The sequence below is a fragment of the Podarcis muralis genome, chromosome 11, assembly GCF_964188315.1.
Source record: "Podarcis muralis chromosome 11, rPodMur119.hap1.1, whole genome shotgun sequence".
NCBI lineage: Eukaryota > Metazoa > Chordata > Lepidosauria > Squamata > Lacertidae > Podarcis > Podarcis muralis.
In genome coordinates this window covers 40,445,896-40,471,338 of record NC_135665.1, presented here as the reverse complement: position 1 = coordinate 40,471,338, position 25,443 = coordinate 40,445,896, and the positions used below count along the sequence as shown (strand labels likewise).

The window sequence follows — 25,443 nt, the reverse complement described above, 5'->3', positions numbered from 1 at the left end:
TCCAACCATAATTCTCCCAAAGGAAGAGGCACGAGGGCTTAGACAGGGCCCTAGAGTTCTCCCACTTCCTTCCCAAAGCCTAGTTAGCGCACAGTTTTAGAAGGAAATGGGAAGGCTCTAGGACCCTTTCGGAGCACTTGCACCTCCCCAAAAAATATTAATCTGTATGAACAGAAGTTATGTTCTGATTTGTAATCATAAGATACATCCCAAAGGATTTAATGCAACAGTGTTATGTGCCACCTGTTTTTAGAAATATTGGAGGGATTCCTAGAATAGGGCATGTTGAATTTTCCAACTTTCAAATTCCAAAAAATGAAGGGTGCTGAAAAGTTGCAACATGACTTGGGAATTCAAAATATATTTTGGTTAAACTGATATAATGTAGTTTTGCTTGGTAAGTAACTACAGTAAAATATTGACATTTTACGTTTTTTGTGGAATTTCCAATAATTTTAAACTTGTCTTATTTGTGTGTGTGTGTGTGTGTGTGTGTGTGTGTGTGTGTGTGAAACATTGTGCAAAATTGCATAAAAATCAAGACTGCAAACTTTGTAGACTTACCTAAACGTCCAATCACAAAACTAATAGCAGATTTTAATTCCTCATGCCAATAACATATTTTTAGACCCCTCACTGAATATACTTGCAAAAATTGAGTTTCACCCCTAAAATGACATGCCCTACTGCCAGAATCTGTCTTTTAATTGCTGTTCATCTCAACAAGGTGGTTCATGATGATTTTGCTCAAATTTTGACCTTCTTTCTAAGGACAAAGTTGCTGGACTAAGCAGCCCCTGACTTAGCATTAGAGGATTTTGAGCAGTGTGTGCTGCTGGTTGTCTTCTTGAATTGTTGATCAACGTCCTCTCTAGATGGGCTGCTCCTTTGGGAAGATGTGCTGAGAGCTTCTGCATGGCTCTCTGACTGACAGCCACACCAATATAATCAGTGTGAACTCCAACCTTTCCCTTCTCGCCGCTGCTGACTTGGTCAGGGATTTTCAAAGGATTCAGAGTAGTGTCCTGTATTTGCCTTGCAACTGCTTCAGAATGGTCTGTGGAAACCATTGTAGCTGTGCCTGGAGAAAGGGATCCTTGTCTTAACAGTGTCTCTGAATCATCATCTACCACATAAAGCTCATTGGCTTTATTATATGCTTCTGACGGAGTCTGTAAACTGGGTCCCAGAAGAACCTGCACATAAAACAGTTGAAATATAAGACAATGTATAGTCTTGTTACAGTTTGGTTTGGTTCCTTCCTATGACCCCAATTGAAAAGTGCACTAAACGGTAAATGAATTCTTTCATATCAAAGTTAAATTTAATGAAAAACATTTTCATATGATGAAAATGACCTGACTACCTACTGGTATTACTCTTATATGGTTATACCATGGGTAGGCAAACTAAGGCCCAGGGGCCGGATCCAGCACAATCGCCTTCTAAATCCGGCCCGCGGATGGTCTGGGAATCAGCGTGTTTTTACATGAGTAGAATGTGTGCGTTTATTTAAAATGCATCTCTGAGTTATTTGTGGGGCATAGGAATTCATTAATTCCCTCCCCCCCAAATATAGTCTGCCCCCCCCCACATGTTCTGAGGGACAGTGGACCGGCCCCCTGCTGAAAAGGTTTGCTGACCCCTGGGTTATACCATTCACCCATACATAACAGAATTTTCCAGTAGGCACTAGGTGAGCTCATTCACTCCCTATATACTGTACTATATTAAGCAAACTGAATTAATCTTTCATTGTCCCCTTCAATGCAGCCTAGGTTTCACCTTCCCTTTCTTGTTGGCTAATAATAATAATAATAATAATAATTTATACCCCGCCCATCTGGCTGAGTGTCCCCAGCCACTCTGGGCAGCTCCCAATCAAGTATTAAAAACAGTACAGCAGGGCTGGCTAGAACCTTTTTAACTTGCTTTGTTTGCATAAAATCAGATGTCAAAGTGCAATAGACAACATATACCATTTTTCTTTTTTAAAAATGTAGGCTTTTATATACCGATTAAATAAACTCAGCAGATAAAAAGCTGCAAATGAATAGTTCAGCTATAATTACTTTGGGCAATGGCGCATGGGTTGGGAATCAACCCTTATGTGAAAATGACCCCAGCATGCTGGTATTTTCCTGCATTTATTATAGCCTTTCTGTGTGTGTACTCCTGTAGGTGACTGCATGGGAAAATCAAATTTATGATCCAGAAATAAAAACACAATAAAAGCCCTGCTGGATGAAAGGCCTATCTAGTCAAGCATTCTGCTCTCATGGTGCCCAACCAGGTCCCTATAGGAAGCCAATTCAGTGGCCAGAGATCCCTAGCAACTAGTGTTTAGAGACATGCTATCTCTAAAAGCAGATGGGTCCTGATGATGTTGCACTTGTCTGATGTTTGATTGCATTATAATTCTGGTTTTAACAACAACAACAACAACAATAATAATAAATTTTTATTTATACCCTGCCCTCCCCAGCCAAGACCGGGCTCAGGGTGGCTAACAACCAAATAGCAACCTCTTTTTTCTTTTTCTTTTTACCTTTTTACCTTACCTATAACAGAAACATATACAGAGAAGTAAAGGTAAGGTAAAGGTACCCCTGCCTGTATGGGCCAGTCTTGACAGACTCTAGGGTTGTGCGCGTCTCACTCTAGAGGCCGGGAGCCAGCGCTGTCCGCAGACACTTCCGGGTCACGTGGCCAGCGTGACGAAGCTACTCTGGCAACCCAGAGCCGCACAAGGAAACGCCGTTTACCTTCCCGCTATACAGAGAAGTAGGTAGTAATAAATGGTAATGTAATGCTTTAAAACAGTATTTGCATACCACTGGTGTGGCTCTCTCCATACTCAGCAGAGCAGCGCTATATTTTGGATTTGGTACAGCTGGCCAACATAGCTTTCTTGATCTGCAAGGACAAATTTTGTTTAAGCTTGTAAGAGCATAGTCATTTATTAACATCTTAAAAGTTGCCCAAGCTTCATTCTGACGTCTATATTGGCCAGATACTTAACGTTCACCCACGTCTTTGCTGGTCATCAATACACCCTGTTGCTTGGCTACTGATTTTACTGTGTTAAAGTTTAATTAACTGTTTTCATTGTGTTGGTATTTACGAACTGTAAACCACTCTGGAATTTTTGATGAAAGGCAGTTCAGAAATGTTTGAAAGAAAGGGGACCGAGTTGGCAGAAATGGGGTCAACAACAGCCTTTCTGCAACATATGTACCAGGATTTTTGTGTGGTCCCCTGAACAGTTGAAAGACCAAGTGCCAAGGGCAGTTTTAACTGCTTTTGGTAACCCTGTATGTGGTGGGTGGGTTTTGGAAAAGAAACCCAAAGGGAACAGGAAAACAGAATTCTTAAGCTTGAAGGAGAAAACAGAGTAATTCCCAAATAATCACTCAGAACAAAAGAATATTCCCCTTGTCAGGCAGAAAAATCCTATGAGATGAGGGAGAGGATCCATGACGGGGTTATTGCTCCTTCATAAGCTCTGGAGGCTTTTTAGCTTCCTATCCCTCTCTGCTTTTTCCATCTAAAAAGTTTAAAAAATAAAGGGAGAGAGTATGGTGTCCAGGGAAGAAGGGGGCTTTGGGTTCAGCAGAATCAAATCCTCCCCTGACCAGCCATGGAATGGTAAAGGGCAGTGAGGAGAACGGGCCACCCCTACCCAATGATTGCCTTTTTCACCCACAAAGAGCTGGGCCTGCTGTTTCCTTTTTTTTAATTATTATTATTTTTCCTTAAAAAGAATTTTTAGTACACATATATTACAAATATACAGGAATACAAACATACATTTACCTACACTCAATCCCACGAATAATTCATTTTCCCAATGAATTGCTGTTTCCTATAATGTTCTCCAACACTGCACCCTAAATGGTCAGTTCTCTTTATATATTATAGCTCTTTTCTTTACAGAGTTACACACATTTAATAAAGGCAGGCAGTTATCTTCTCTATTGTTCACTAAGGAGTAAAACCTACTTCTGGTTTCCAGTGTTCCAGCCAAAGAGTGCAAAGATCCTGGGAACTATTATTTTATTTATTTATTTCATAAATTGAGGCAGGGGAAACACAACCATACTTCAAAACATGCAATAGTTAAAATAGTAAAACAGATTAAAGCTACACTCAGTTAATAAGCCCGTCCCTTGGGCATGTATTTATTATAAATGTTATTTAAATGTGTGGTTTTTTTTTAAAAAAGAAGCTTTCAGTAAACTATTTAAAAAAATATTTTAAACACATCAGATGATTTGCTCTTTCAGACCTGAATCTCCAGACCAAAGGTTGTCCTCAGCAAATAATTTACTCCTGTCACAATATGGTGATTTTCACGGATAAACTTGCACATTTAAGGAATAGGCAGTTTATAATTTGCTAATGCCAAGTGCTTTAGAGTCTTTATATTTCTCACAAACAATCCTGTATTGTAGGTCACTGTTACTTTTTGGTCAGTGTTCTGTTTTTGTTTTTTATTTATTAAATTTGTATATTGCCTTATACCCATAGATCTCAGGGTGGTTTCATAGAAGGGAAACATAATGAGAGTGAACTGACAGAGGTTTAGTAGATGACTCCCTGGAAGACCTGCTCCAACTCTCTAACCACCAGACAATATTGGTTCTAACCATGTTGCCTACTTGTGCTTAATAAATAATATAAGGTAAAGGGACCCCTGACCATTAGGTCCAGTCGTGACCGACTCTGGGGTTGCGGGGCTCATCTCACTTTATTGGCCGAGGGAGCCAGCGTTTGTCCGCAGACAGCTTCCGGGTCATGTGGCCAGCATGGCGAACCAGAGCAGCTCACGGAAACGCCGTTTACCTTCCCGCCGGAGCGGTACCTATTTATCTACTTGCACTTTGATGTGCTTTCGAACTGCTAGGTGGGCAGGAGCAGGGACCGAGCAACGGGAGCTCACCCCATTGTGGGGATTCAAACCGCCGACCTTCGGATTGGCAAGTCCTAGGCTCTGTGGCTTAGACCACAGCGCCACCCGCGCCTCCCTTAATAAGTAATATAGGCTGGATGAAAATATGCAAGGCAAGGAAACTCTTACCTTTTAAGTATCAGGGAACAAAGCATGGCAATGGCAGCCATGGTCACCATGAGGCCAAGACAGAGGCCAGCCACACTTCCTTCAAATTCCCCAGGATCTGATGATTGGAATGTTCAGAACACTTGTTTAGATTACGTATTGGAAAACAGCTTAACGAATATCATTTGACAATTGAACCATTTGCACAGAGGGCTAATGGAACCTCCTTTACAATTTTCAAGGAGGCCTCTAGAGAGATGTCAAGCTAAATTTTGCAACGTGAAGTGCTTCTGTTCAGTGTTCTAGCTATCCCAATCTAGCCAGCCAGCATCCTTTGGCCTCTGAGCACACCCAGTTTTTACTGGGCTGTTTTGGGGGGTCTCTCCCTTTGGATTCCCCCAGACTTGCTGATCGCTCTCTCTTGCGTGCGATGCTATTTTTGGATACAGAAGTAACGGCACTCACAGCCTGAACAGTGGAAACAGAGGAGATTATAAATATGTCCTCTAGCTAGAAAGCTTTTCAGGGTCAACTTCCCTCTGTCAGCATAAATGCCTATTCCTTTCCATCTCATATTGTGTCCTAGTCAATTAAAAATGAAGAAGAAATATTTTCCAAGGGATCCATTTGTGCTGAATGGGGGCTTATGCTTATTATGACCACACCGGCCTGACTCTTGTTTGTGTTTGCTGTGGCTATAAATCCAATGGGTGCAGCTCTTATTTCCTCCAGACTAAAATTGAGGGTACAGTGGTGCCTCGCAAGACGAAATTAATTCGTTCCGCGAGTTTTGTCGCCTTGCGATTTTTTTCATCTTGCGAAGCACGGTGTCGGGAAAGTTTTGGAAAAGCTTCAAAAATCACCAAACTCTTTAAAAACCTCAAAAAAGGCTACCACACCGCGTTCTATGAGTTGCTCCTCGAAGTCAAGTCGCAACTGTATTAACGGTGTTAAGAAAAAGGAAACAAACTTGCAAGACGTTTCCGTCTTGCGAAGCAAGCCCATAGGGAAAATCGTCTTGCGAAGCAGCTCAAAAAACAAAAAACCCTTTCGTCTAGCGAGTTTTTTTGTCTTGCGAGGCATTCGTCTTGCGAGGTACCACTGTATATACTAATAGGAATGCATAAATAAATGCAGTACTTCCCCATACAAATAATTCAGGTAGGAATGGAAGGACTGACTACTCCAGTGGTCATCTAGGCTGAGGTGAGTTGCATTTCTGCTAATGTTATATGGGGACACCTATTTGTTCTGCTGACACCCCCACCCGCACCAGCCCTCTGTGCCACATCCTAATCTGCTACAGAGGTAATCTCAGTCCTTGAAGTTGCTTTGGGAATGGGGCAGAGAGCTTAATTGCTCAGCAAAAATGGGGTGCCCCAGTATTCATGAGAGGAAGTAGGATTAGATGCCACCTACTGCTTTAATTGTTTGACACTGTTATCTATCCTGGCAATATTTATATTGAAAAATAAAAATAAACAAATTCTTAAAACCTTCGCAATACCATATTTCAGGGTAGTAAAAATTTGTGGCTGGCTTTGAGCTCCTTCTCCCTTACTGGTGAGTCCTGAGGTCTGCACTCTATAAAGAGTTTTTGCCGTAAGTCCCGTTATGAGGTACTTCTGAGTTGAAGGACTGACAGTAACAGCTGCAACACAAGAGGGAAGAAATCAAAATGCTATGACAGATCATGAGTCCAATATAAGATTTCAATACCTCTGTATAGATATACAGTGGTGCCCCGCAAGACGAATGCCTCGCAAGACGAAAAACCCGCTAGACGAAAGGGTTTTCCGTTTTTCAATGTGCTTCGCAAGACGATTTTCCCTATGGGCTTGCTTCGCAAGACGGAAACGTCTTGCGAGTCTTGTGATTTTTTTCGCTTCCCCCCCTTTTTCTAAGCCGCTAAGCCGCTAATAGCCTTTAAGCCGCTAAGCCGCTAAGCCTTTAATAGCCGCTAAGCCGCTAATAGCCTTTTAGCCACTAAGCCGCTAAGCCTTTAATAGCCGCTAAACCGCTAAACCGCTAATAGGGTTGCTTCGCAAGACGAAAAAACCGCTAGACGAAGAGACTCGCGGAACGGATTATTTTTGTCTTGCGAGGCACCACTGTATACAGAATTTATCCCAGTTCAGGCCCTGAGATCATCTGTAGGAGCATCACTGGTTTTTCACATGAGTTGGTGAGGCTCATTTGAGATAGACATGAACTGAGCCTCATAGACCAAGCCCTGTTGAATGCTCTTCCAATAGGAATTCAGCAAGCACCTTCTATGTTGACCTTTAAACGTTTGCTGAAAGCACTTCTTTCCCACCAGGCTTCTGCAATTAAACACTTTCTATAATAGTTAGTTGTTCTGACTATCGGAGAAAGAACGTTCTCAGTATGGATCTTCTTGTCCCTGCCATGAACTCAGCAGGGAACCTTAGGAAAGCCACTCTCTCTCAGCCTCAAGTCTGCATCTGCAATATGGAAATGAGAGTACATGATCTGCTTTACAGGATTGTTGTGACATTTCTCTGAAGAAATAGAGGAAGTGCTTTGAGCATTCAAAGGTGCCATGGTAAATGTGTTGTTGTTGACAGATAAAGGAGTCTTGGTGACTGAAATTATATCAGTTTTGGCATCAATTTCCAGTGATGGGGAAATTGTCATCCTTCAGATATTATTGGACTACAACTCCCATCAGCCACAGCCATGTGCAATTTCCTCCGACATTTTTCAATTTAGAAACAAAATGCTGCCTTTGAGTGTGAACTAGATGACGAATCTTTCAATGATAACGTCCAGGCAACAAAGTGACCTACCCACAGAGAGGTTTTTCAAGATTTCGGTGTAGCGAATTCTGTAACCCAGAAGGAATCCTAAGCACTCTTCTGTAGGTATGGCATCCCATTTCACAACAGCTGACTGCTTCGTCACCACTGGAACGGTTACATTAGCTGGACCTTTTTTGGGAACTTAAAAGAGAGTCTCCAAATTAGTTGAGGGTTTTTTTTCTCCCAAACTAACTTTCCTCAGCTAGTTTTATGCATTTGCTGCCCTCTTGGACTTACCCACTGACTGGTGGTCACCAAGGCTTTGGTCTGCCCCAAATGCATGAATCATAGTGGTCAGACTATCCCTGTGCAAGAATGGCCATAGTTGGTATCCCAGCTGTGGGTAGTAAAAGGCACACCTAGCCACTGAGGTTACCTGGGCCTCCAGTGTTGAAGATGTCTCCAGGGGCATCCCCAAACTATGAACATAATCTTTCAGAGGGAGTGCAACCCCGTTCAGAACAACTGACTGGCCCATCTCCTAGACATGGGAGCCACCCACCCACAGCGCCTGCATTTCCCCAGGGTTCAAGATCCGTTTACTGGCCAACATGCAGTCCACCACTATGTCCAGATCATGCAACAATAAACCATGATTTATTGTGATGTCCACACTTATTCACAGTGAGAAAAAAAATTTGCAAACTCCCATTTCCAACATTCCATAATTCCTGCCAGAGTTCTGATGCAGCAGAATTGAAGGAATATCAGGATGTTTGAAAAAGAATAGAGCAGAATAATGTTTTATGGAAACGTGGGGAGGGGAGGAATATAAATAAAATAATTGAATAATAATTGAATTATTAAATAATGATTAAATTGGGGAACTAACTTCATCAAATGCCCCAAACAAGTCCATTATAGTGTGGAGTATACACTTACATCAGGGTAGTTAACATGGCTCTCTCCAGGTGTTTTGGACTACAGTTCCCACAAGACCCAGCCAACATGGCCAATGGTCATGGGTGATGGGAGTTGTAGTCCACAACAACTGGAGGCCAACATGTTGGTTACTCCTGCCTTAGGTTAGTGTCCACTCATTGCAGTAGAACCCTTATGAGTACTTATTAAAAGTTGGAATAGAAACAAGAAGAAATTATATTAGAAAAATACGAAGATATACCTCCTTCCACTGCATAGAAGTAAGTCCTGGCCAGCGTCCATTCACGCTTCATGAAATCCTCACACTGACAGTCAAATGCATGAAATGTTACTTTATATAACTTATACGGTTGGAGGCCATCTAGATGGTAGACACAGACATTGCCACTTGCAAATGTATAATTCATAACATAATTCTGCCACACGTACACCTGAAACCCGGGGATCTAAGAAGACCGTGCACATGAATTTGTTGGATATACGTGCATTCCCATCCACCTTCAGATAACGCGAGTGTTCAGTTGTTTAAATCAGATGGCATTATATAGCAGATATATGCATTATATAGCAAAATATGCTAAGCTTGCTACATCTACAAGGTTGAGATGCTGTGGGGAAACGAAAATGACTTTACTCCTGATGGTTCAAGTATGGATTTTTCTTGTTCCGGAAGCTTTAAAAAAAGCAACCTGAAGGGGATGAACATGTAATAAAAGAAGGTCAAGGAAAACAGGGGATGAATAATTGATGGCAACCTCAGATCAGATGCCTTCCAAGGTACATTACGGCTAATCCCGATTGATCTGTTTGCTAGAATCACCTGTGCGATCCCTATCAATATGCAGAGAGAGAGTGCTGCAAAACGTCCCTGAATTAGAGGTTCTTTGCAGATAAATCAGATGGTCTTCGTATAACAAGCTAAGGAATTATTATTGGGCTTTGCAAGGACACACTTTCAGGAAGATGAGGAAAAGCTATCTAGCCTGTGACAGGACAGTAAGTACACTTCATGGCACTAGGTGGCTGTGGGCAAAGGGAATCTTCTCATCTTTGTATATTGTTGTTCTGCTGTGTCTGAAATGTATAAATCTTTCCCTCATGGCTTGCTAATGAGCAGGCACAGTGTGGGGGTTTTGATATATCTGTTGTTTTTCATCTAACCACTATTGATGGTACTTTTTCTGAAACTGGAATTCGTTGTTAGTGGCTGGGATGATGAAAAGGGAAAGCAGAACAGAGCAAGAAAGAAAACAAAAGTGAATAGTGACTGGATATCCTTTGGATTCATTGAGGTTTGTGCCTTTGGCTTTGGCATGGCATACTTGATCCAATTCTATGCAGGATTTTAGTGCAAGTTTCACAGAAACAGAAGATGCACAGCAACTGCACTTGCTTTCTATTGTCCAGTTCTGTTTGAAAACTTGTTTCTAGACCTACAAAATTTGCCTGAAATCTGAAATCCTGCAAAGTCTGTTTGGGCTTGCTTGACAGATGGCTCTGACAGTGCTTGTGTTTCTGGTTGTATTATAATGCCCTGGTTTTCTTGGTTAAAATATAGCTAGCAATTTTGAAAATAAGATCTGCTGATCAAATTATAAATAGCCCAGGAAAGGAGATTCACATGTCAAAGCAGGTTTCCAAGGCCATAAATGATGTTTGCTTTCAATGGGCTTAATCACACTGCACTGCACAGTGCACTGCTAGTGCAAATGAAGACACACACTGAGAATATGGAGGAAGTGGATAAGGAGAAGTTTGTTTCTCCTAATACTAGAATCTGGGGTTTTCCAACAAAGCTGAATGGTTGACTATTCAGGTCAGATGAAAAGTATTTTACAAAACACCCAGTTAAATGATGGAATTTGCTACCATGAAACAGAGGATAAGGTTGGCAAAGTTATTATGTCTATGCAGGTGTCAGACGTACAGTGCCTCTTAATACAAGATGCTGGGGAATATAAGTCTGAGGATGCTATTCTGCTCATGTCTGTCCCATAGCCACCTGTGAGAACAAAATGGGTCTTTGGTCTGATCCAGAATCGCCCCTCCTATGTTGTTATCCTGGTTCATGAACTGTTCAACATGATCAGAACCCAAGTCAAGTAGTTAACAGATTATTTATGTCTGATTATTTTAAGTGCCTAGAAGCAAACAATGAAACCTGCTTGTCAGTTTTATAGAAATTGATTTAATACCTAGTCGTATCTCATTTTTCCAAGTAGAAACATGAATCTTCATGTCTTCTAATCCAGTGCCCCAGTCGATCACAATGCAATCTGAACTGTGTTTTAGATCCCAGGTGATAACAGAATAATTTTGCTGATTTGATAGGTTGAACTGGCCAGGTAAATCTGCAATGGGAAAGGAAACTATTAAAAATAACTGAGAGTGTTAAGAAAACCCAACCCCCTCTTGGATGGGCATTCTGACACATGTACTTGGGAGTCCACTGGCATGTAAACACTATTTCATCTTAGTTTCAGCATCACATGATGTCCACAATTGGCACAATTAAGTGCCCTCAAGCTGCTGCTTCAAATGGGCTTAAGCACATTGAAACCAGCCCTGCATTGTGTCCTTAGTGAGTTCAGACAGATACTTAAGTCGGATAGAAATAGTGTAACAAGCAAACACATTGATTGAAATCGACTTATGCTGCTTCAAAACTCAAAAAAGGGAAGTTTGATTCTTCACCATATTTTCTTTAGACAGAAAAATACTCTACCTGTAGCTTTTGCAGTGAAATCTGGAATCAGGTATGTTAGTGGAGGGGATTCTCCTGCTTCATTGTAGGCAAAGATTTTGATTCTGTAATAAGCCATGGAGAGATTCAGATGCACCCAGTTCTCTGTTATGTTGAGGTATGTCCGTACGTGACGGCAATAGTGGGGTATTCTTTCGACGCTTATATTGTAACCAATGGTATTCCTGCTTTGTGTTGTCTAATATAAGCAAATATGAACATTAAACAGTTATTATGCACCAGAAATAAAATGACATGAAATATTGCAGGCACAGTGAAAGCTGCAACCCATACCAAACTAAATTATAAAAGCATAAATTTTTGATGATAGATATAATTCCAGTATCAATTTTATCTCTGTATATATTTTCTTGTCTGTTTTGTAAATATCACATAACAGCCTTCATTATTGCTGACTCTTACTATGGCTTGGTTCAGATGTAATGTTTGTTGACTGACCAACCAACCAACCAACCAACCAACCAACCAACCAACCAACCGTGTGCCTATGCAGTCCTCTGGATTCCTTCATTCCCTTCTCTCAAGCCTTAACTCAATACACCTTGGTCTGTTGAACCAGTTTCCCAGATATCCAAACTAGGAAACTGTGGTTTGACCAATCTTACTCGGCACTGCTCAAACTAATTTCTAATTCAGACATCACAAGAAACACTGGTTAAATAAACCAGAAAGTACTGAGACAAGGCACATGATGATTTGTTGGACTGGATCATTCCATCTGACCTGGCTCTTGTTATTTATGTAGCCACAGTACAGAGTAGCTGTTTGTTAGTTACATTCGTTTCTCAAATTTAATATACTTATCAAATATGTCCAAACTTGACACCCTATGATATAGTAGACAGAATTTTGAAAGTGGAGTTAAAATCTCTGCTAAGCAATTATGTTCCCTGACTGTCGTCTCTGGGCTACTCAACACTCCTGTCTATTCTAGCTGATAGGATCGCTGTAAGGATATAAATGGATGGGGCTTTGCCTGAGCTCCAAGGAAGAAGAGTAGCATAAAAATATAATACATTACCTTCCATTTAAGAAAGATACTTATTTTTCCTTGTGCTATCTTTTCAGTTGCATTTTCCACAATGGTTGGCTTTTCAGTAAGCTCTGGTAAATAACAACATGGGAAATTTAAACCCAGAAGCATATTTACAATCAGAATTTCATTCTTAAACAAAGCCAAACAAATGACATACACCCATGATTAAATTAATATGCATGGCACTTACTATGTGGGATCATAATTTCTTCACTCCAAGCACAAACAGAACAACTTTTACCAGGGGGTTTACATCTGAGGCGAGCAACATATGATGATGATACATTTACGCTGAAGATAGTTGCATTAAAAATCCCATTCTCTATAGGAACCTGCAAATAAGTACAATTAATAATTCTCAGATTATCTGCTGGAGTTCTTCCCAAAGGCCAGGTGCCTTAATTAAAATGGCAATCAGTGTTTAGCAGGGCAGTGCCAATGGGATAGGAAGGAGATGTCCGGGGTTATGAAATCCAGGCTGAATAACTCTACACATGCTTTTCAACCTCTTCTTAAATTCCTTCATTAGAGAGGAGTATCCCAAACCCTTCAATTAATCCCTATGCAGCTGGAGGCATATCAAAGGCACTGTAAGAATCAGTTGCAAATCCAGCAACCAAAGCAATAATTGAGCAAAATAAAAAACTGACACAGTTTGTACAAAAGGCCAGCATCATAAATTTGACACCTGAATTTAACCACTGAAACATGAGCAGTAAGAACAGTAAAAGTAGAAACAGTAAAAGGAAGAAAGCTACTGCAACATTTTAATTCGGCAACATCGAAAGTGCAGCAGAAACTCAGGGGGAAGTCAGTGCTAAGATTTTTCTGATAGTGAAGAACAAAAGAAGAGTTGTGCAGGATCTGGCCAAAGGCCTATTTAGTCCAGTATTCTGTTCTCACAGTGGCCAAACTAGATGCGCACAGGAATAGGGTTGCCATATTTCAAAAAGTAAAAACCAGGACATCCAGAAAGTTGTTGACTTTTTTACGGAAGACCCCCAAATTGTTGCACTTTTTAAAAAGAAAACACGAAAGTTGTTGAGATCCTGGCAAAGTCTGGGAAAATCCGGGCATATGGCAGCCCATAAGAAGCTTTCTAATACAGATCTTATTGATTTACATACTGATATCCAGGATGAGGTTGCTTGCATTTCTTCCTTGTATTGAAGTTCATACTGTAGTACATCTCTTGGTGAGTCCCACATAATTATTAGTTTGCGGAGCAACTGATAAGCTCTTATTCTGAAGGGTGAAGGACATTTCTCTAAAATGCAAAAACAAAACAACCAAATAGAAAATACTTTGCATGCAGTTTCTCCTGGTCACAGGGTGCATCCACACTTGGCATTTAATGTGGAATTGCCATGCTTTGTTCACTTTTAATGAGGCACCCACACAACACCATAATCTGATCATAAGCAGACCGTATTCTCCCTGGGGTTCTTCCACCTTTTTTAAGACCACAGAAAGTCTGGCACTTTTCAGAACAGAAAAAGAATATAATTTCAGCAGCTGCAGCTGCACTTAGAGTTTTTATTCCATTTTTCCATCTTTTTTAAAAGGGCAGGGTTTCAGCACTATAACCTTAGCAGTGGGCACCATTTTATCACACGTTGTTGGCATTCATCTGTCTCGAGAGACAATGCAGTGCGCTTCTAGGGGTGAAGTCAAAATGCTGCATAAACAGCTTCAAAGTGACTTCTCTGGGGGGCAAGCCTGGGCAGTGTGTCTGGAGGACCTGGGCTGCCCAGATGACAAGACCCCTCTTGGCCTCACTGGTGTGGTCCAAAGGAAAGCAGAGCAATACTTTTGGCACCATTTGGGCTGCACATAGCTGTCAACCTTCCCGTTTTTTGTGGGAAATTCCCTTATTCCAGCGGCGTTTCCCACTGCTTCCCGCTGCTAACCCCGGATTGTTAGATATCTCGTAGACTGTCCCCAGGACAGGTGAGGCTGCTGATCCCTAATTTTCAAGGCTGCTGATCCCTTATTTTCAAATCTGAAAGTTGACAGCTATGGAGCTGCAGGAGTTACAGTATAAGATGCTATAATGGGGATGCCTTAAAATTAGCATTGTGGTATAATAAAAACAAATAGTTAATAATAATAAAAAATTTATACCCCACCTAACAAAATATTTAAAAAGATAAAACATTAAACATTAAAAACTTCCCTAAACAGGGCAGCCTTCAGATGTCTTCTAAAAGTCATATAGTTGTTTATTTCCTTGACATCTGATGGGAGGGCATTCCACAGGGATCTATACCTGAGGTGATTGAATGGGCTCCACTGCAAAGGTTATAGCCACAACCCATATCAATCTTGTAATTTATTGTCAAATACTGCTGTTTGATATGGTTTACCCATCAAACCAATTCAAAAACTGGATGGACAGTAAGCGGTAATGGGGGACGGACCCAAAAGGTCATGCATGCCAGGTGAAGACATCCCAGCCCCATCTCTGAAGTGAACAACTGTGCAAATACAGTTTTAAACACATCTAGGGGTGGGATCCTGCTACGTTTCAAGGCACTAATGTGAACAAATCCAGATACCCTCCAGTTATATGATGACTGCTATTATATCACCCCTGCTTAATATTCTCATCTCCATGCTAACTATACTCAGTTCTTTCAATGGTCTAGAAAAAGGCCTTCCCCATGTTGTGGTGAAGCCTCACCACATAAATTGTATCTGGGTAGGAGGACAGGCTTGCATAAAATTATGCCTGGTAACTGTGAGTGTGAAAAAGAATTGTATGTGTTGGAATTTGCTGGCTAACATGTTCGCTGCCCTAGGGGAAAAAAATACAATAGCAAAACCAGAACTATTTTACAATAAAATCTGCAGCTTCAGACTATGGAAGAAATGTAATGTACTTGTTTTGCTGGGCACGAATGAAATTTTCTTTGTTGTCACACATCCCTCGTGGGAATAGCGGCCTGATACCCATATGGTCACGTTTGCATGAATGCGAATATGATGCTTTCTTCTTGTTAAAAGAGGCAAGGTCGTTTCCACCTTTTCACAGTGTTGTTTTGTTTCCAATTTCCTTCAGGGGAAAGGAAAGCATAAAGCAAACTCAATATGCGTCATAGATACGTTCCGTGTTTTAATACAGCAGATGATCTATAAGTGGCAAATTCACAGAGAGATAGGAAACAAAATGAAGTATGCAATCAAAAGACCAATTTTTTTGGCAGCCAAATAATCTTCTTTTAAAAGTTGCCTTCTCTTGGGAACATTAAAATGCTACATTAATATTTGTGCTCCTTTTCATGAAAGTATTTTTAGAAATGCATTAGATGTTTGCAGTAAATTATAAATGGGGGGAAAAGGATGATTTGAAGGTAAGGAGCCTCGTCCAAGTTTCAAAAGAGAGGGCCTTAAATTTTCTCTACTAATCAAGGGCAGTCAATGTGGTACCCTTCAGATGTTCTTGGACTGTAACGTGCATCAGTCCTACCTTGCCAACATGGCCAACGGTCAGGGATGATGGGAGTTGTAATCCAAAGGATCTGGAGAGTATCCCTGCTCTACTGCAGTCTTTGTTTTATGCTCTCTCTCACAGCATTGAAATGAATGGTCACCATGTTTAGCACCTCAGCTTATATCCACAATGCTCTTTGAAAGCTCCCAGATTGTTAGGTTCCACCATGACACAGATCATTCCAGCTTCTACCCAAAAGCTGCTAAAATACTAAGCTCACCAGATCTGTCCAGGTTCCATCTCTGATGCTTCCCCTGGCTTAGCCAATCCTAGTTCTGCCTATGATTCATTTTTAAAAAATATATAATTGATAATAGCTAGTGATCATACTTAGTGGATCTGTTTGTTTGTTGTTTTTTAAACAGTTATGTCATTATTATTATTATTATTATTATTATTATTATTATTATTATTATTATTATTTTATACCCCACCCATCTGGCTGGGTTTCCTCAGCCACTCTGGGCAGCTCCCGATAGAATATTAAAAACCTGATAAAACACCAAACATTAAAAACATCCCTAAACAGGGTTGCCTTCTGATGTCTTCTAAAAGTCAGATAGTTGCTTATTGCCTTGACATCTGCTGGGAGGACATTCCAGTTAAAAAGAGAATTCTCAAGCCAGTTAGCCATGCAGCATTTACTCTTTCTAGAGAGACTTTGGCAATACAGGGAGACTTCACTGTTTGTTCTTCACTCTGTTACGAAAACATTCCCAGGCACCACTTGATGGCGCTAGTCAGCAGGGGGGGAAACTGAACCAAAAAACCCCAAAACAAGACAGTCTAGGCCAGAGCGAAAGGGCTGAAAGGCAGAATTTCCCTTGTGTCTCTGAAGAAGCGACTGCACCCTTCACTTAAAGACAACCACAAACCAGCATTCTGAATTAATCATCCACATTGTCAAAAAAGAAAAAAAAAGAGGAAAAGTTTAAAAGGACTGGTTAGCACTGAGGTTATTTATGGGTCAGATGGAACAGTTTGTTCTAATAAAAGTGACACTGTCATTAAGAGGCAACGTTTGCACCACTTCTGCTGGCGTTTGCGTGAAGCCCATACACAACACTATCCAAGTGAGCCACAGTGGCTGCTCTCCCTTGAACAATCTTCTCAGGGCCTAACTACATGTTTCCTTAATTGTGTGGCTTGAAGTTGCAGCAAGGGATTTTAAAAAAAATGGTTCTGTTTCATGGTTTAAACCTTTACAGTGGTACCTCGGGTTACAGACGCTTCAGGTTACAGACGCTTCAGGTTACAGACTCCACTAACCCAGAAATAGTACCTCAGGTTAAGAACTTTACCTCAGGATGAGAACAGAAATCGTGCGGTGGAGGCGCAGCGGGAGGCCCCATTAGCTAAAGTGGTACCTCAGGTTAAGAACAGTTTCAGGTTAAGAACGGACCTCCCGAACAAATTAAGTTCTTAACCTGAGGTACCACTGTATTTGATAAGTATTTATTTATTGGTTAAATTAAACACTGGTTATTTGTTTATTGGAGGATGCTGAATGCTGCTTGTGCTGGCTGGTAAGGAGGAGAAAGATGAGAGAGGCTACCAGATCCACCTGCACGTCCCTCCCATGCTTGAGATCCCTCAGGATTGGGAAAGGGAGAGAAGTAGTAGTTGTGTCTTATTGACCATGGACAAGGAGTGGGAAGTTCTTGCTGTGGATATTTGTGGGCAATGACTGACACACCACTCAAGGCAAGAGTCTGGATGGGCTGGACTCTAGATGGGCTTTAAAAAGGATTTTAGAAGCTACAAAGAAAAGTAAACCCACGAAAATTTGCTTCAAGTATTCTTTCTTCACAGAGAGACGAAAATCATAGCTGTCCTGGCCAAATAGGGACTGTTGGGGGGGGGTATGTAGCCCCAGAAAAAAATACCCTTCCCTCATGCTGCTATTCATCCTGGGGCATGACAGAAACACTAGCCACTGGCACCAGACTTAAAAGGTTAAAATCCCCTATCATGTAATTAACACAGGTGTAACATTCGACTCTCAGTACACAAATACTTTCAGGCCTCACATAACCATTGTGTGCTTACAGAAACTTTGTGAATTATCTTGGACTGGTTCTATGCATATGAAAAGTGTCATGAACTGGCAGGACAAAGGGGAGGAGGAAGAGGACCCTGACGAGGGGGGCAGCTGCGACCGGGACCCACTGAGGGGATGGGAAGGGAGAAGCTGGGGTTACGGAAAGTACACACAGGATGACAGAGGATGGCGAGGGGATGGGGTTCAGTGTCCAGGGACCAGAAGATCAGGAGCCCTCATCAGAGCCAGAGAGGCCCCCATCTCCATGAACAAGGGGCTTGTCAGCTCAGGGGCTTGTCAGCTCAGGGAGAAGGTGTGTGATTCCTGAGCTGGAAGAGGCTTGGAGCACGTGAGGGTCACATGCCTTGTCAAGCCCAAATGCTGCAATCAGCAGGCAAGGTACAAAATGGAGGCAGAGCTGAGGTGCTGTGGCTACTCAACTGCCATGTTGATGGAGCTCACACTGGATGCTCTATGGGACTGTGCTTTGGGTTTGACTCTGGACTGTGTTTCCTGACTGTTGGACTTGACGTAATATATACGCCAGCAGGACTTGACGCCAGGTAGGCCGGGGGTTCAGAAGATTGGCTTTTGTTTCTTTGCCAGTGATCTAACATGTGCATTGCTTAGCTTTTGAATAGCCCTCTCTCTAGGGTGAGTTTTACAAGGGCTCAGCTTGAAACGGGATAGTTATTGGAGAAGGGAAGTAGGGAAACCCATTTAATTGTGATAGTTTGCTTTTGTTAGATGTCCATTAGTAAATTCCCTTCTAGCAAGCTTTACATTTTGCCATCCAATTTTATCTTGGTCTCCCTTTACTACTAAATCTTGTACACTATGCTGGTAGCTGGCAGTCCTCCACAACACAGACTCCTGCAGACATATATCTAGGAGAGTGAGACCCCAATTGCATGTGATGCTAAAAGCATCATTGCATTTAACAAGCACGTTTTCTCAAAAATAATAATTGCACCAGCTGGGGGTGCTAACCACAGGAGACATGGAGGGGACCTTTAACCCTTCCCCTCACCTGCTAAGATCTTGAGGAAAATCTTTCCTCTGAAACTCTTTTAAAACAAACCTCTGGTGCATATTGCAGTTGATTTCCCAATTCCCTCTCCCTTGACTTACCATTTTAAAAACACAGTATACACAAGAGAATCTGTTGCATGGGGTAGGGGCAACCAGGAACAATTCAGGATCAATTTCTCTTCGATGTAGTAGCATGTCAGATAATCATGCCAATCTGAAAAATGAAAGCAAGCAACCACATCCATCGGGGGGTGAAGAAGTATCTCTTGAAGATTGTGGCCAGTAGTCATAAGAATCACCACTAGCAAATAGCATGGTGGAGCAGATAAGCTGCTACTGCTGCATCTAATTTCAGAGATTCACAGAAGGGACCATGAGGGTCATCTAGTCTAACTCCCTGAACTGCAGGGATCCTTCACCTATCGTGGGGCTTGAGCCTGTCAGGATGGATGAAGAGGAGTGGTAGAACATAGCTGTCAATGTTTCCTTTTTTTAAGGGAAATTCCCTTATTCTGAATAGGATTCCTCGCAAGAAAAGGGAAAAGTTGACAGCTATGGTGGTAGGAGGCAGAGGAACCCACAAGGGAAATCCCAGAGGAGGAAGGCTCAGAGCCAAGGGATTGGTGGTGGGACACTGAGGGTAGGCCACAGGGAGGAGATTGGGATGAAGCGCCGGATGCTGAAGGGGCAGCAGGGTTTAGGAGCAGGAAGAGCCTGTGACAGGGAGTAGGCCAGACTCTGAGGTTGGGGGGGGGGGTCAAGAGACTGATCCAAGAATCCAAAGACTCTCCCTCTCCTGCTATGACAAGCTCCCCTCCTCCTTGATCTTCAAGAACTCACAAAATAATGAGAACAACAGAACAGAGGTCTGAGGTTTGCAGGCGCAGTTTGAGACTGCTTGGGAAACATCCAGGAGAGGAGGAGCCTTGGAGAAGTGTGGAAGACAGGGACTTTCAGTTCCCGCAACAAGACCTGCTGGGGAGTGTTGCTAAGACCATTAGGTTGAGTTGTGTGCTTGTTTGCTTGAATAAAGAGTTAACTTCACTAACTACAGAGGAGATCTTCTTCCTTGACTGTTGACCTGCATCTGACTCCAGCCCTGAAAGAACCCAAGACCCTGAGGTTAAGAGTCTCGTGCTCTATCAACAAAGCTACCCCTCAGCACTTTTTGAATATGTGGGCTGTGAATTCACAGGAATTGGAGGGTGGCTTCTAAGAACCACTTCCCACTGGTTGATTAAAAGACAGACATGCAATGTGAAAGTCTTGCAAGATTCTAATCTTCTCTGTCACTGCATTATCTACCTTCCTTCAGAACAATATGACTCACTTTAGAGCTTCCTGTGAATTACCTGGACAAAATGTTTTTTAAACTACCTGTAGCCCTTGATATCTCATTTTGGACAAGGAATAATAATAATAATAATAATAATAATAATAATAATAATAATAATTTATTATTTATACCCCACCCATCTGGCTGGGTTTCCCCAGCCACTCTGGGCGGCTTCCAACAAAACACTAAAATACAATAACCTATTAAACATTAAAAGCTTCCCTAAACAGGGCTGCCTTCAGATATCTTCTAAAAGTTTGGTAGTTGTTTATTTCTTTGATATCTGATGAGAGGGCGTTCCACAGGGTGGGTGCCACTACTGAGAAGGCCCTCTGCCTGCTTCCCTGTAACTCGGCTTCTCGTAGTGAGGAAACTGCCAGAAGGCCCTCGGCGCTAGACCTCAGTGTCCGGGTAGAACGATGAATGGTCATTATCAGCCCTCTGTAACGTACAGGTGAATAAGAATTCTGGGTGGTGGGGGAAATCCTGAGGTGGGCTTTGTTTTTCATGAGTCAGAAAGGGAAGTAGGAACCTTTAATCCCCTAGTGTCTTCACCAGTGGAAATAGGGCATAGCTGTCAATTTCCCCCTTTTCTTGTGAGGAATCCTATTCAGAATAAGGGAATTTCCTTTTAAAAAAAGGGAAACGTTGACAGCTATGAAATAGGGTTCCCTGCCATACATTTCTACGCTATTACAGCCTGAGCCAACTGGAAAATATGGTACGTTGTTGAGATTTCTTCACAAGTTGCTGCAGAGACCAAGAAGAATTTGTGCTAGCTACACACCATACACTGGGAACTGTAGTGTTGGTATCACTACAGTTCTTTGGCACAGGCCTCCTACTAGCAGGTCCCCCTTCTGCACCAGGGCTGCAGCCACCCCCAAGCTGGCTTACCTAGCAGTACCTGTGCTCCTCTGATCATCACCAGGTAGCCTGCATGTGATATCCCACAATTTATTTATTGAATTTAAACCCTCCCCAGGGAGCCCAGACCAGTGCTGAGGGTAAAATTTATATGGTGTGTTGATCTTCCTAGCCAGTCAATGCTGAGCAATGGATGATGATGATGATGATCAGGCCTAGCACAGGTCCTGGAGGCCTGGCAGCTGCTTCAGTATGTCATGAGTGACAGTAGCAATGCCAGTTATAATAGGATTGCATACCCTCTAAGTGGGACATTCTAGATTGACAGAAGCCGCCCCAGCTTCTGATCCCAATCCTGGATGTCCCATTTTTGGCTCCTGTGCTCTGACTGCAGCAGAGCAGCACGGGACCAAAAGATGGACAGTTTTGGCTCCACACTGTGGCTTGAGTTGGTTAGCGCACACCACAGCATGGGGCTAAACAGGGGGGGAAACCTTTCCTTGACCTTGTGCAACACCCCTCCTCTTCCTCCATCTGCCGCAGCACTACTTGAAGCATGTCTACAGTGCTGGAGGAGAAGGAGGAGGATGTTTTGGTCTGTGCAGCATCTCCTGACCCTTCACAGATTGGGACAAACTCCCAACATGTCACGCTGGTCTGTGTGGCCTTTCCCAGGGCTGCAGAGGGGGAGGTGGACAAAGGTGGACGAAGGTAGTAGGAAGGGGTGAATGAGTGAGTGGCTTGCGGCAGTGAGTGGGAGGGCAAGGAAGGGGTTGGCGGTAGGGAGTGGGTGGGTGATGGAGTCAGTGGGATGGGGGAGATTGCAGCAAATTTCCCTCCCAAAATCCCCCCCCCAAAATGTGGGGGGTATGGTATTGGGGTCTACATGGGTAATGGATAATCAAAGACATTCACCTGGACGTAATGTGCATGAAGGCCGGCCACAATCTGAGAAATCAGAGGCGTCTATAAAAGAGAGAAAACAAGGTTTGAAGAAACGACCTTAAATGGGAACTAAAATGTCCTCTCCCACATCTTTTAAGATTATGCTTGAAAAGCTTTCCTTATTCTGTTTATGCACCTGGAGCTAAGCCTCACTGAACTTAATTGGACTTGTTTCTAACGGGACATATACAGCTTTCTACTCTTTTTTCTTTTCTTGCCATGGCCTTATATGGTTGGCTGATTATTCCCAGTTGTGTTGAGTAGGTTGTTAGTTGTAGGACTCAGATGGGAGGAGGAAGATGAGGGCCACAAAAGCAGAATTAGCTGGCTCTGTCTGTTATTGACTCTTACACAGCCGAGTACACCTAGTTGGAGTCCTTGCCTCCAACCCTACTAGTTCTACAAGGCTTCTGCTGGGCTGGCGCTTACCTGGAGTTGACAAGGAGGAGCAATTGAAGCCACCGCCTGTGCCTCCCCAGACAGAGAGGCCATTATGCTCACAGAAACTGGAAGCTGTGAAGAGAGATAATCAAAAGGTACAGAATAGCAGCAACTAGCTTCCACCAGAAGACATTCCTATCTAACAGCTGTTATGGTGGAGGGTACAGATCATGGGTGGGGGGAACCTATGGTCTTCCAGATGATGTTCACTGCTTATAACTTTTTGTTTTGTTGGTGTATTTTAGTGCTGTGTTGACACTTGTAACTGAACACCAGAAGGGCTTCAAGGCTTACATTCAGAACCACTCTCTGGTGGCTGGGAAGCAGATCCAGTGACAGTTTGCCACAAGATCCTTGTTAGAGGGAGTTTTTGAATGACTATTGCAGCTTGCATGTGATGCACATGCACCAAAGGCAGCACCTGCGCATCAGAGGTGAGCTGTAATAGTGACAGGGAGTTTCCTTAGTCCAAATATGTCCACTGCTTTTCTGCCGAAGAAACTGACAGTGATGTCACAAAGTGATTTTTGTCTGTGGAAAAAGAACAATGCATTGAACTGTCATGTGATAGGAATCTCAAAGATAAATGTTTGAAGTAAAGTTATGTGAATTTTGGCTTAATATTACTAATATTACTCAATGAAACCATTTCTGTTTTGCTGCCATTTGGTAGTACATATCTTTATGAAAGATGTGTCTTTTTTCAGAATTTTTTTTCAGAAATGTTGCCATGTCCCACAACCATCAAACCCCATGTTGACTACTTCTTGGCAAAATGCTAAGCTTAGCCATTGACTGATTCTTGCCAAAATAAACTCAATACTGAATAGAATTATTTAAAATAATTAGTTAGCAACAACTAACCCTTCATGTAACGTGTTTAGAATAAATTTCTGAAAGCAGAATATTAAGCAATATCCAGCAATCAGATTATTGATGTTCTGTGAATAACTTTGTAAGTACTATAAATATTTCAATGAATTCCACGTTAATAGTGATATTAAGTAAATGCCTCAAGTAATGGCTATAAAATAGGCAAACTTGCAGTTAAAATGCATGAAACTAATGGTGGCTGAAGACTTAAGGTCAAAAATTCAACTGGCAATAAATCAAAGGGTTGCCATGCCAAATAACTTTGGACTAGTGTGTCTTCATACCAAAAAGGCTAGGAGGCCCTGTTTTAGATGACAATGCCCATTAACTTGACCATTAGCCATGCTGGTTGGGGCTGATGGGAACAAACACCTGGAAGGTCCTAAGTTTGAGAAGGCTCATCTCAACCACAAAATCTTATATTTTTACTGTTTTCTTTTCAGGTTTAATGTAATCTGAGATACTTGGGAAAGACTTTCTTTAGTCAAATTGTGAATCAAAATTTGCTCACATTCAACCCCAGATCTTCTATTTTGGGTGTGGAGTTGGAAAAATGATGCTTTTAAGATGATGGTGTACCTCAGTGGCGGGGGAACTATGGCTCTCCAAATGTTGTTGGACTCCCAGCTCCATCATCCCTTGCCATTGGCCATGCTGGGTGAGACTAATGAGAACTAGAGTCCAACAACATCTCTATGGTCACAGGTTCCCTATCCATGCCATGTATGCATGCACATTTCATGCTTGCACCCTAAAGGAGTCCACTTAGGAATACTATCCCAAAGGAGCAGCCTGAGATGCTCCTGAGGGGCATAAAACTCTAGGCAGCTGCTCAATATTATCTTTCCCTTAAATTGCTAGTCAATATGCTGCCTGAAGGGGTAGAACTATCCTATATCCAAACAGGACTGTCCTCATCCAAAGGGTTTTGCAGCGAATAATAACTCACCCACTGGGAGCCAAGCCAAAACTGCGAAGAATAAACGCTGCCTCATTTCTCCTTTGAAAAAGAAGCACAAGGGTAATTACTCAGTTCCATTTGCTTCAGTATATTGATCCATTACATTTGTATTCCTTCTTTTCAGGTTAGGCTGAAAGATGGTGAGATAATTCAGGTATAAAGCTAGACCATAGATTTGAGCTATGTTTACAATCTGACAAGACCTCCAGGCCTGTGCACCCCACATGTGGCCAACCCCTTCCTGCTTTAAGGCAGAACTGTATTTTGCAGTTTCACCCAAATGGTTTGCCCTGCAAGCAATGTTTGGTACTGAAAACCATGTGTCCGGTTCTGATTAGCAGGTTGAGTGTTTGACTGGTTTGATAAAATGGGAATGGTTTGTTTTAAACCAGGTAGCTAGAGATGAAACTGCTGTGGACAGAAGGAAAGCAAGGATCCTTTGATTCCAAGGGGCCTAACCTCCTTTGTTCAAGTAGTGTCAACCTTTGTCTGAACCATTACAGTGACATGCCATCAAGTAAGCTCCATGGCTGTGCTGGCAGCTTTTAACCTAGAGCTTATCTATACTCAATTGCCCACACTGTGTCAATAGCATTTAACCAAGCATTCCAGTTTATTTGTGAACAGCTTCTGTGGGTTGCCTCTTGTTAATAATAATAATAATAATAATAATAATAATAATAATAATAATAATAATTTGTACCCCGCCCATCTGGCTGAGCCTCCCCAGCCACTCTGGGCAGCTTCCAACAAAGATTAAAAATACATTAAAATGTCACACATCAAAAACTTCCTTGAATAATAATTTCAGATGTCTTCTAAATGTCAGGTAGTTGTTTATCTCTTTGACATCTGGTGGGAGGGCATTCCACAGGGCGGGCGCCACTACTG

At 42.1% G+C, this 25,443-nt stretch overlaps 1 protein-coding gene across 1 annotated transcript; it reads right to left on the bottom strand.

The window, feature by feature from the left end:
- Nucleotides 1–499: 499 nt before the first annotated feature.
- On the bottom strand, nucleotides 500–24,592 carry LOC114606832 (interleukin-6 receptor subunit beta-like). The gene is made up of 16 exons (XM_028749414.2): nucleotides 24,541–24,592; nucleotides 22,707–22,790; nucleotides 22,248–22,298; nucleotides 19,229–19,343; nucleotides 15,446–15,618; nucleotides 13,691–13,830; nucleotides 12,754–12,895; nucleotides 12,549–12,631; nucleotides 11,489–11,705; nucleotides 10,959–11,114; nucleotides 9,005–9,124; nucleotides 7,870–8,022; nucleotides 6,567–6,710; nucleotides 5,081–5,177; nucleotides 2,835–2,916; nucleotides 500–1,196 (listed from the first exon to the last, which is right to left on the bottom strand). Exons 1-16 carry the CDS (start codon nucleotides 24,584–24,586, stop codon nucleotides 720–722), a joined length of 2,280 nt encoding a protein of 759 aa, XP_028605247.2. The 5' UTR covers nucleotides 24,587–24,592; the 3' UTR covers nucleotides 500–719.
- Nucleotides 24,593–25,443: the final 851 nt, after the last annotated feature.

Bases quoted from the DNA above. Each gene is read 5' to 3' on its own strand.
- LOC114606832 (XM_028749414.2), bottom strand. From the start codon at position 24,586: ATGAGGCAGCGTTTATTCTTCGCAGTTTTGGCTTGGCTCCCAGTGG. The intron at 12,632-12,753 runs GTAAGTGCCATG...GTTATTTACCAG, and splicing joins AGAAATTATGATCCCACATA to AGCTTACTGAAAAGCCAACC. The intron at 9,125-10,958 runs GTATTAAATCAA...TCTACCATCTAG, and splicing joins GAAAAATGAGATACGACTAG to ATGGCCTCCAACCGTATAAG.